General features: G+C 47.2%; 1 protein-coding gene across 2 annotated transcripts in view; it reads left to right on the plus strand.

The window, feature by feature from the left end:
* Positions 1–12,483, plus strand: part of WASHC5 (WASH complex subunit 5) — a 200,986-nt gene that overhangs the window by 51,682 nt on the left and 136,821 nt on the right. For both annotated transcript variants that reach the window (XM_075352876.1, XM_075352877.1), the window contains exons 6-7: positions 7,897–8,089; positions 9,651–9,803. In XM_075352876.1, coding sequence (XP_075208991.1) covers positions 7,897–8,089; positions 9,651–9,803 — 346 coding nt within the window. The remainder of the gene's footprint in view (positions 1–7,896; positions 8,090–9,650; positions 9,804–12,483) is intronic.

The following is a 12,483-nucleotide window of genomic DNA, read 5'->3' on the forward strand; positions in this document are numbered from 1 at the left end:
TGGTCCCTCTAGTGCCTCACGGTGTATCGGTGTACTGTGTAGGATATAGAGAGATTGTATTTCTTGCACTGTGAGGTCGCTTCTGGCTGCATATCCCAGATCCCTCTGTGGAAGCAACAACATGCCATCCTCAAAACGCAAGGCTGCCAAGGCTAGGGCTGTGTATACTGCGTGTGCTGCATGTGGGGCTAATCTACCAGCAGGCTCCGATGACCCCCATTGTGTGCAATGCTCCGACCCGGTGCTGCTTCGCCAGCCGGAGTCAGGAGAGGTAGTGACCCAGGCTGAGACGCTTGTAAGTTCTGCCCCGGTGACAGGGACAGACTTTGCAGTTTTTGCTGATAATATGTCTGTGACTATGGCAAAAATCCTTGAAACCTTGCAATCTATGCATGGGGCTCAGTCTTTGGGCACGGCGAGGCCTCTGTCCTCAGGTCCCCCTCACTTGGAATTAATCCAGCCCACAGGGGGGTCCCCGGCGTCACAGGCCGAGGATTATGACTCAGATGATAGCCCCAGCCACCCTAAGCGAGCTCGCTGGGAAAGACCCTCGACGTCATCACACTGCTCAGGGTCTCAGCGCAATCAGTCTCCCTGTGATGTGTCTGATGAGAGTGATCAGGAATCCATTCCTGGAACCCCTCTCAACCTGGATACCCCTGATTGGGGATGCCATGGTAAACGACCTTATCTCAGCCATCAATAGGCTGTTGGATATTTCTCCCCCAGCCCCTTCAGCAGAAGAGGCGGCTGCGGAGCAGGAGAAGTTTCGTTTCCTTTATCCCAAGCGTAAATTGAGTGCTTTGTTGGATCACGCTGACTTCAGAGAATCAATCCAGAAGCACGACGCTCACCCAGAAAGGCGTTTCTCTAAACGATCTAAAGATACGCGTTTCCCTTTCCCCCCTGAGGTGGTCAAGCGCTGGACACAGTGTCCAAAGGTAGACCCCCCGATTTCCAAACTCGCAGCTAGGTCCATAGTTGCAGTGGAGGATGGCGCTTCACTTAAAGATGCCAATGACAGACAGATGGACCTTTGGTTAAAATCTGTCTATGAAGCTATCGGCGCGTCGTTTGCTCCGGCATTCGCAGCCGTATGGGCACTCCAGGCTATTTCAGCTGGCTTAGCAAAAGTGGAGGCTATCATACATCCAGCAGTGCCGCAAGTGGCGCACCTTACCACGCAGATGTCGGCGTTTGCGTCTTACGCTATCAATGCGGTCCTAGAATCTACCAGTCGCACCTCAATGGCGTCCGCCAATTCGGTAGTTTTGCGCAGAGCCTTGTGGTTAAAGGACTGGAAAGCAGATGCTGGTTCCAAAAAATGTTTAACCAGTTTGCCTTTATCTAGAGATAGACTGTTTGGCGAGCCATTGGCTGATATCATTAAGCAGTCCAAGGGTAAAGACTCCTCTTTACCACAACCCAGAACAACCAAACCTCAGCAGAAAAAGTGGCAGCAGAGGTTTCAGTCCTTTCGAGGTTCGGGCAAGACACCATTTACCTCGTCCAAAGGGACTCAGAGGACGCAAAGAAACTCAGATTCGTGGCGGGCTCACACGCGCCCCAAGAAAGCAAATGGAGGTACCGCTTCCAAAGCGGCTACCTCATGACTTCCAGCCCCCTCCCTCCGCATCGCCGGTCGGGGGCAGGCTCTCCCGCTTTTCCGGCATTTGGATGTCACAGGTCAAAGACCGGTGGGTGACGGACATTTTGTCTCGCGGGTACAGAATCGAGTTCAATTCTCGTCCTCCAGCTCGGTTCTTCAGAACCTCCCCACATCCAGACCGAGCAGATGCTCTGCTGCAGGCGGTGGACTCCCTAAGAGCGGAAGGAGTGGTGATCCCAGTCCCTCCTCAGGAACAAGGGCAAGGGTTTTACTCCAATCTCTTTGTGGTTCCAAAAAAGGACGGCTCGTTCCGTCCTGTTCTGGACCTAAAACGGCTCAACAAACATGTGCACGCCAGGAAGTTCCGGATGGAAACCCTGCGTTCTGTCATTGCCTCAATGTCCAGAGGAGACTTCCTTGCCTCAATAGACATCAAAGATGCTTATCTCCACGTGCCAATTGCTACAGAACATCAACGTTTTCTACGTTTTGTGATAGGAGACGACCATTTTCAGTTCGTAGCTCTGCCATTTGGTCTGGCGACAGCCCCACGGGTCTTCACCAAGGTCATGGCGGCGGTGGTAGCAGTCTTGCACTCTCAGGGACACTCGGTGATCCCTTACCTAGACGATTTATTGGTCAAAGCTCCCTCTCAAGAGGCATGTCAGCACAGCCTGAATGCTACACTGGAGACCCTACAGTCTTTCGGATGGATCATCAACTTTCCAAAGTCGATCCTATCACCGACTCAATCACTAACGTATCTTGGCATGGAGTTTCATACTCTAGCAGCGATAGTGAAGCTTCCGCTGAACAAGCAGCGGTCACTACAGACAGGGGTGCAATCTCTCCTGCAGGGCCAGTTGCATCCCTTGCGGCGCCTCATGCATTTCCTAGGGAAGATGGTGGCAGCCATGGAAGCAGTTCCCTTTGCGCAGTTTCATCTGCGCCCACTTCAATGGGACATTCTCCGCCAATGGGACGGGAAGTCAACGTCCCTGGACAGGAAAGTCTCGCTTTCCCAGACGGCCAAGGACTCTCTACAATGGTGGCTCCTTCCCACCTCATTGTCTCAGGGAAGATCCTTCCTGCCCCCATCCTGGGCAGTAGTCACGACAGATGCGAGTCTGTCAGGGTGGGGAGCAGTATTTCTCCACCACAGGGCTCAGGGGACGTGGACTCCGCAGGAGTCCACCCTTCAGATCAATGTTCTGGAGATCAGGGCAGTGTATCTTGCTCTACTGGCCTTCCAACAGTGGCTGGAAGGAAAGCAGACCCGAATCCAATCGGACAACTCCACAGCGGTGGCATACATCAACCACCAAGGAGGGACGCGCAGTCGGCAAGCCTTCCAAGAAGTCCGGCGCATTCTAATGTGGGTGGAGGACAGAGCATCCACCATATCCGCGGTTCACATCCCAGGCGTAGAAAACTGGGAAGCAGACTTCCTCAGTCGCCAGGGCATGGACGCAGGGGAATGGTCCCTTCACCCGGACGTGTTTCAGGAAATCTGTCGCCGCTGGGGAGTGCCGGACGTCGACCTAATGGCATCCCGGCACAACAACAAGGTCCCGGCATTCATGGCGAGGTCGCGCGATCAAAGAGCTCTGGCGGCAGACGCCTTGGTTCAAGATTGGTCGCAGTTTCAGCTCCCATACGTGTTTCCGCCTCTGGCGCTCTTGCCCAGAGTGCTACGCAAGATCAGATCCGAGTGCAGCCGCATCATACTCGTCGCTCCAGACTGGCCGAGGAGGTCGTGGTATCCGGATCTGTGGCATCTCACGATCGGTCGACCGTGGTCACTGCCAGACCGACCAGACTTACTGTCCCAAGGGCCGTTTTTCCATCAGAATTCTGCGGCCCTGAACCTGACTGTGTGGCCATTGAGTCCTGGATCCTAGCATCCGCAGGATTATCTCAAGGAGTCGTTGCCACAATGAGACAAGCTAGAAAGTCGAATTCGGCTAAGATCTACCACAGAACGTGGAAGATTTTCTTATCCTGGTGCTCTGCTCAGGGAGTGTCTCCCTGGCCATTTGCATTGCCCAAGTTTCTTTCCTTCCTGCAATCGGGGTTAGAAAAGGGCTTGTCGCTCAGCTCCCTTAAAGGGCAAGTTTCGGCACTATCCGTGTTTTTTCAGAAGCGTCTAGCACGTCTTTCTAAGGTGCGCACGTTCCTGCAGGGGGTCTGTCATATTGTGCCCCCGTACAAGCGGCCGTTAGATCCATGGGATCTGAACAGGGTACTAGTTACTCTCCAGAAGCCGCCCTTCGAGCCTCTGAAGGAAGTTTCCTTTTCTCGGCTGTCACAGAAAGTGGCGTTTCTTGTTGCGATCACATCGCTTCGGCGAGTGTCTGAGCTGGCAGCTCTGTCATCCAAGGCTCCCTTCCTGGTGTTCCACCAGGACAAGGTAGTGCTGCGCCCTATTCCGGAGTTTCTCCCTAAGGTCGTATCCTCTTTTCATCTTAATCAGGATATATCCTTGCCTTCTTTTTGTCCTCATCCGGTTCACCGGTATGAAAAGGACTTACGTTTGCTAGATCTGGTGAGAGCACTCAGAATCTACATTTCCCGCACGGCGCCCATGCGCCGTGCCGATGCACTTTTTGTCCTTGTCGCTGGTCCGCGCAAGGGGTTGCAGGCTTCTAAAGCCACCCTGGCTCGATGGATCAAAGAACCAATTCTAGAGGCCTACCGTTCTGCGGGGCTTCCGGTTCCTTCAGGGCTAAAAGCCCACTCAACCAGAGCCGTGGGTGCGTCCTGGGCATTACGTCACCAGGCTTCGGCTCAACAGGTGTGCCAGGCAGCTACCTGGTCCAGTCTGCACACGTTCACCAAGCATTATCAGGTGCATACCTATGCTTCGGCGGATGCCAGCTTAGGTAGAAGAGTCCTGCAGGCGGCAGTGACACCCCCGTAGGGGAGGGCTGTTTTGCAGCTCTAACATGAGGTATTTCTTTACCCACCCAGGGACAGCTTTTGGACGTCCCAATCGTCTGGGTCTCCCAATAGAGCGCTGAAGAAGAAGGGAATTTTGTTACTTACCGTAAATTCCTTTTCTTCTAGCTCTTATTGGGAGACCCAGCACCCGCCCTGTTGTCCTTCGGGATGTTTTTTTGTTGTTTGCGGGTACACATGTTGTTCATGTTGAACGGTTTTTCAGTTCTCCGATGTTATTCGGAGTTAATTTGTTTAAACCAGTTATTGGCTTCCTCCTTCTTGCTTTGGCACTAAAACTGGAGAACCCGTGATACCACGGGGGGGGTATAGCCAGAGGGGGAGGGGCCTTGCACTTTTAGTGTAGTGCTTTGTGTGGCCTCCAGAGGGCAGTAGCTATACCCCAATCGTCTGGGTCTCCCAATAAGAGCTAGAAGAAAAGGAATTTACGGTAAGTAACAAAATTCCCTTCTTTTACCAAAAAGTTAATATTATTCTCCTGTACTCACGGGCACTTTCCTAAATCTTATAAATAGACATTAGCCTGATAATTAGAGGGCACTTCCTGGCTGAGAGATAACATGAAGAAAAGTTACCATATCTCTGTGTGGTCACTGGAGGCTGTAAAAGAGAGAGGTGACAATAACAGGCGGTCATTGGTAAAAAGAGGGTGATAGCATGGAGAAAAGCTCCTGGTTTTCCCCTTGAGGTTGAAGCTGTACAGGGAAAGTGGTAAAGGTTACAAGCTCTCACTGGTAAAGTGGGTGATGACATGAAGTAAAGTTCCTGATTTTCCCCATGCAGTTTGTTGAAGCTGTACAGGGAAACATATATAAAGGTTACAAGTTCTCACTGGTAAAAGTAAGTGATGACATGGAGAAAAGTTCTCACTGGTAAAAGTAAGTGATGACATGGAGAAAAGTTCTCACTGGTAAAAGTGGGTGAGGACATGGAGAAAGGTTCTCACTGGTAAAAGTGGGTAATGAAATGGAGAAAGGTTCTTACTGGTAAAAGTGGGTGATGACATGGAAAAAGGTTTTCACTGGTAAAAGTGGGCGATGACATGGAGAAAAGTTCTCACTGGTAAAAGTGGGTGATGACATGGAAAAAAGTCCTCACTGGTAAAAGTGTGTGGTGACATGGAGAAAGGTTCTCACTGGTAAAAGTGGGTGGTGACATGGAGAAAAGTTCTCACTGGTAAAAGTGGGTGATGACATGAAAAAAAGTCCTCACTGGTAAAAGTGTGTGGTGACATGGAGAAAGGTTCTCACTGGTAAAAGTGGGTGGTGACATGGAGAAAGGTTCTCACTGGTAAAAGTGGGTGGTGACATGGAGAAAGGTTCTCACTGGTAAAAGTGGGTGATGACATGGAGAAAGGTTCTCACTGGTAAAAGTGGGTGATGACATGGAAAAAAGTCCTCACTGGTAAAAGTGTGTGGTGACATGGAGAAAGGTTCTCACTGGTAAAAGTGTGTGGTGACATGGAGAAAGGTTCTCACTGGTAAAAGTGGGTGGTGACATGGAGAAAGGTTCTCACTGGTAAAAGTGGGTGATGACATGGAAAAAAGTCCTCACTGGTAAAAGTGGGTGGTGACATGGAGAAAGGTTCTCACTGGTAAAAGTGGGTGGTGACATGGAGAAAGGTTCTCACTGGTAAAAGTGGGTGGTGACATGGAGAAAGGTTCTCACTGGTAAAAGTGGGTGGTGACATGGAGAAAGGTTCTCACTGGTAAAAGTGGGTGGTGACATGGAGAAAGGTTCTCACTAATAAAAGTGGGTGGTGACATGGAGAAAAGTTCTCACTGGTAAAAGTGGGTGGTGACATGGAGAAAAGTTCTCACTGGTAAAAGTGGGTGATGACATGGAGAAAAGTTCTCACTGGTAAAAGTGGGTGATGACATGGAGAAAGGTTCTCACTGGTAAAAGTGGGTGATGACATGGAGAAAAGTTCCTGTATTTTTCCCTATGATTAGAGGAGGCTGTACAAGGGAAGTGATAACAGTAAGGCCCTGTGCGCACGCTGCAGTTTTTTTTACCGCGCTTTTGCCGCATGTTTTGCTGCAGAAAATGTTTAGAACCCTGCTGCAGTCCTTCCCCAGCAAAACCTATGGTAAAAAAAAAAAAAACTGCGCACACTGTGGTTTTTTGACCAACAGGTTCTGCTGCATGTTTTCTGCAGCAAAAAGAATTGCCTGTCACTTCTTTTCCGCAGGTACCTGCAGTTTTTGCCATAGATAATGATTAAAAACTGCAGGGAACAACCCGTGGAAAAACCGCTTGCGGTTTTCGGGTGCGGTGGGCTGCGTTTTTTTACCGCAGGTGCGGTCATCTTTCAGAGAGTCCGGAATTTTCTTAAGAAAATTCCATTTTCTAGTGCGCACATAGCATAAGGGGGAGAAAAAACATGGAGAAAGGATTTTGTTCCCCCTCCAGTGTTAGTTCAGGCTGAACGGGGGCGGGGGGTAATCACTGTGACTAGCTGTTAAAGGTAAAAGGGGGGTTTTACATGGAGATAAGTTACGGTGTCGCCTCTGGGGTTGGTAGAGGCTATATAGGTGGCGGGATGGCCATAAAAAATGGTTTCTGCTAACAGGAGTTGATAACATGGAAAAAATTCCCTCTAAGCCCCCAAATCCCCCTTCAAGTTCATGGAAAGCTGTACAAAGGGAATGACCGTACACAAATAGTATGAGGAGATGATAGTATGAAGGGTGGGTCTGGTAATAATGATTTAAACTGGCAGTGCCTTTTAGCTCCTTTGTTTTTAATATATTCCTTTCTTAATTAATCTATTTCACACATTTCATAAAAATAACCTTTTGGGGCATTTCAAGGTTTCACTTATTTCATTTTTATATCTGATTTCCCCTGTAACTAAGATTGGTTTATTAGCCCCAGTTACAGGGCAGATTCTGTCTCCTAGTTGCACAACAGAGCTGATTTGTGTCTGTTAAAAATTGGTAACAGCTGCTACCTCCTGGCATATGAGAGTCACATGATCTTTGGGTCAAAGGATGAACGGCTTCCTGTACTGTTTATGCAGCACTGTTTATATTCAGGAAGGCAGTGACCGTAAAAACCATCTCTGCCTTCTGTATGGGAAGTTTGGCTTTTTCTGTCTGTCGGCTTCACGCTCCTGCAGCTGCTGACTCTCAGTTAATATTCTGAAACATCATGGCAGAGTAAAAAGTGGAGCACCCCGATATTTTAAGTCTATGGGTACTTAAGGAATAGTTGATAAGTAAAATATAATAAGAATGATGATAATATATGTATGTATCTATATTGCTTCTTTTCTTCGTTTTTCCAGCCAATGAATGTTATTTCACAATCTGCTCTTGATTACTCAGTGCCGCCAGGTCCTCAGCTGATTCCAATATGGACGATATCTGCAAACTACTGCGCAGTACGGGGTATTCCAGCCAACCGGGGTCCAAGCGGCCTCCAAACTACCCAGAGAGTTATTTCAGCCGAGTGCCTATCAGTGAGACCTACATCAGTATGGTGATCGGCAGACTCAGATCTGATGATATATATAACCAGGTGAGAGGAAAATCTTTAAATAAAAAGCATTTCCCCGTCATAAAGCAGAATAGAAATCCCCAAAACAAGCTGAGTTTATGTAGCAATTAATAAGGAAGATTTCAGCTTGGAATCGTGTCGAATTGTGAGTGCAGCTCTGGAGTATAATACAGGAGGTAACTCAGGATCAGTAATGTAATGTATGTACACAGTAACTGCACCAGCAGAATAGTGAGTGCAGCTCTGGAGTATAATACAGGAGGTAACTCAGGATCAGTAATGTAATGTATGTACACAGTAACTGCACCAGCAGAATAGTGAGTGCAGCTCTGGAGTAGAATACAGGAGGTAACTCAGGATCAGTAATGTAATGTATGTACACAGTGACTGCACCAGCAGAATAGTGAGTGCAGCTCTGGAGTATAATACAGGAGGTAACTCAGGATCAGTAATGTAATGTATGTACACAGTAACTGCACCAGCAGAATAGTGAGTGCAGCTCTGGAGTATAATACAGGAGGTAACTCAGGATCAGTAATGTAATGTATGTACACAGTGACTGCACCAGCAGAATAGTGAGTGCAGCTCTGGAGTATAATACAGGAGGTAACTCAGGATCAGTAATGTAATGTATGTACACAGTAACTCCACCAGCAGAATAGTGAGTGCAGCTCTGGAATATAATACAGGAGGTAACTCAGGATCAGTAATGTAATGTACATACACAGTGACTGCACCAGCAGAATAGTGAGTGAAGCTCTGGAGTATAATACAGGAGGTAACTCAGGAGATCAGTAATGTAATGTATGTACACAGTAACTGCACCAGCAGAATAGTGAGTGCAGCTCTGGAGTATAATACAGGAGGTAACTCAGGACCAGTACAGGATCAGTAATGTAATATATGTACACAGTGACTGCACCAGCAGAATAGTGAGTGCAGCTCTGGAGTATAATACAGGAGGTAACTCAGGAGATCAGTAATGTAATGTATGTACACAGTGACTCCACCAGCAGAATAGTGAGTGAAGCTCTGGAGTATAATACAGGAGGTAACTCAGGATCAGTAATGTAATGTATGTACACAGTGACTGCACCAGCAGAATAGTGAGTGCAGCTCTGGAGTATAATACAGGAGGTAACTCAGGATCAGTAATGTAATGTATGTACACAGTGACTGCACCAGCAGAATAGTGAGTGCAGCTCTGGAGTATAATACAGGAGGTAACTCAGGATCATTAATGTAATGTATGTACACAGTGACTCCACCAGCAGAATAGTGAGTGCAGCTCTGGAGTATAATACAGGAGGTAACTCAGGATCAGTAATGTAATGTATGTACACAGTGACTGCACCAGCAGAATAGTGAGTGCAGCTCTGGGGTATAATACAGGAGGTAACTCAGGAGATCAGTAATGTAATGTATGTACACAGTGACTCCACCAGCAGAATAGTGAGTGAAGCTCTGGAGTATAATACAGGAGGTAACTCAGGAGATCAGTACAAGATAAGTGATGTAATGTATCTTCACCATGATTTCAGCATATTATTCTATAATCTCCTTTTGTGATATTTCTTTTTAGGTGTCAGCTTATCCTTTACCAGAACACCGGAGCACCGCTCTTGCCACACAAGCTGCCATGCTGTATGTCATCCTGTACTTTCACCCCTCCACCTTACATACCCATCAAGCCAAGATGAGGGAGATTGTGGATAAATATTTCCCTGATAACTGGGTGAGTATAATGATCTGTGAGACTCTTACAGGAGTCGCGAGATTTTATATGGGTGATCCAGGAGCACATGGAAGACAGAGGGCACATACAGTTAGGTGCAGAAATATTTGGACATTGATACAAGTTTTGGCATTTCAGCCGTAATTTATTAACAAAATCAATCTCAGCCTATAGGAAACCTGTCAGGTGTAATATGCAGAACCACGAGCAGTTCTAGGTGCATATTGCTAATCTCTGCCTAACTGTCCCTGTATACACTAGCATAGATAGAGACATCTTTAGAAAAAGTATTTCTAAAGATCTTACATCATATGATAATGAGCGCGGGGACTAGTCCCCTGGGTATTAGTTCCCCTGGCTAGTCGGCTCCATTAGCATGTTAGTACACCCAGAGGGGCGTGCTATCATGCTAATGAATGCGCAGCGTCAGATGATATTCTCACTCACCTCTCCGCTGCCATTGTCGCCCGATGCTGAATTTTGACCCGGAGTTTGGGTCATGCGCACTCTGATGCCGGGTGTACGCGTCCTGGCTTCAAACTGAAGTAGTGCGCATGACCCAAACTCCAGGATAATGCGCACTGAGCCAAAATCCAGCGTGGCCAGTGATGGCGGAGAGATGAGTGAGATCATCCTCTGACGTTGCGTTGCGTATTCATTAGCATGATAGCACACCCACAGGGGTGTACTAACATGCTAATGAGGCCGACTAGCCAAGGGAAGTAACACACCAGGGACTAGTTCCCTCACTCATTAGCATACAGTAAAAGATCTTTAGAAATACTTTTTTCTAAAGATCTCTTTATCTATGCTGGTGTATACAGGGATGGTTAAACATGGACGAGTGTCATGCATATTGTCCTGCGTATGTCATGCGAGTGTGCGATTTATTTTTTTTTTTTTTTTATTTTATTTTTTTTATTTTCTTCACCTAGCATCCATATGTCACGCGAGTGCTGTGCGAGTGTGTAGGTTTTTCTCACCTAGCATTCATGAGACATGCGTATGCCATTTGTATGACATCCGTATGCCATGCGTATGTAATGCTGTGTGATATTTTTCTCGCACCCATAGACTTGCAGTAGCAAGTCTAGTGCGATCTACGCAGCCATACGCAGCATGCTGAGATTTCAACGACACCATGACACTGACATGACACTGGTGCAAGTGCAATCTGATGTTTTACATACGATAAACGAGCGCAAAAGCGTCGTTATCGTATGATCGGTGTAGGGTCCGACATTTCCATAATTTCGCAGCAGCGACGGTGCGATGTTGTTCCTCGTTCCAGCAGGCAGCACACATCGCTGTGTGTGAAGCCGCAGGAGCGAGGAACATCACCTTACCTGCGTCTTGGCTGCAATGCGGAAGGAAGGAGGTGGGCGGGATGTTTACGTCCCGTTCATCTCCGCCCCTCCGCTCCTATTGGCCTCCTGCCGTGTGACGTCGCTGTGACGCCGCACGACCCGCCCCCTTAGGAAGGAGGCGGTTTGCCGGCAATAGCTACGTCGCAGGGCAGGTAAGTGCATATGAAGCTGCCGTATCGATAATGTTCGCTACGGCAGCAATCACAAGATATCGCTGCTGCGACGGGGGCGGGGACTATCGCGCTCGGCATCGCAGCATCGTCTTGCGATGTCCTAGTTTGCAAAGTATCCCTAAGGGTTTAGGAATTAAAGAAATGTATTATGTCGCTGCCTCTTCTTGAAGGGACCAAAAGTAATTTGATAATTATCTTAAAAGCTCTTTAATGGGCTACATGGGTTATTCCCACATTAATCCATCATCAATTAAGATGATAAAAGGTCTGGAGCCGATTCCAGGTGTGGTATTTGCATTTGGAAGCTGTTGCTGTGAACCCACAACATACAGTCAAAGAAGCTCTCAATGAAAGAGATACAATCATCATTAGGCTGGAAAAAAGATGTAATCCATCAGAGAAATAGCAGAAATGTTAGGAGCGGCCAAATCACCAGTTGGGTACATTCTGCAAGAAATAGAGGGCACTGGAGAGCTGGGAACTCAAAAAGGGCTAGATGTCCATGAAGACAACAGTGGTGGATGATCTATTCAAACATGAAAGACAAATAAATGTGGACCATGTTAACAAATAAATAAATATACTGAGCCACTCCCAGTAAAAGCAATTTTCAATAAGAGAAACAGGGGGAGCATAAAAGAGCCCCTAAATAATAACCAAGATAGAGAATCCTTTTGTGCAACTATATACAAAACTCTTTATTAGATATAAATCAATACAAAAGGATAAAATAGTCCATATTAACAAAGTTATGCTTACACATATAAAAAGCCAGAAGGAAGTTTAGAGAACATCACCAGAACAGTATAGACCCAAGGTAAATCCTACAGAACCTCAGTAGTTACAACACACTCGGTTAGTAGGAAAACATACAATCAATATAAATCAAATGGCTTGTCATAACCTCCAAACACCACAAGATGGAGCTAAGAGCAGTAGTCATAAGGGAACGTATAGTAAAGTGCCAAAACCGAACTGTTTATAATAAATATCATCACAGAGGACAAAACTTGCCCATATTGGGTCAGCTGAGTGGTGCCAACATGACCCAGTGGTGGATGATCGCAGAATCCTTTCCATGGTGGGGAAAAAAAACCTTTACAACATCCACCCAAGTGAAGAGCAATCTCCAGGAAGTCG

The sequence above is a fragment of the Anomaloglossus baeobatrachus genome, chromosome 6 (assembly GCF_048569485.1).
Source record: "Anomaloglossus baeobatrachus isolate aAnoBae1 chromosome 6, aAnoBae1.hap1, whole genome shotgun sequence".
Classification (NCBI taxonomy): Eukaryota; Metazoa; Chordata; class Amphibia; order Anura; family Aromobatidae; genus Anomaloglossus; species Anomaloglossus baeobatrachus.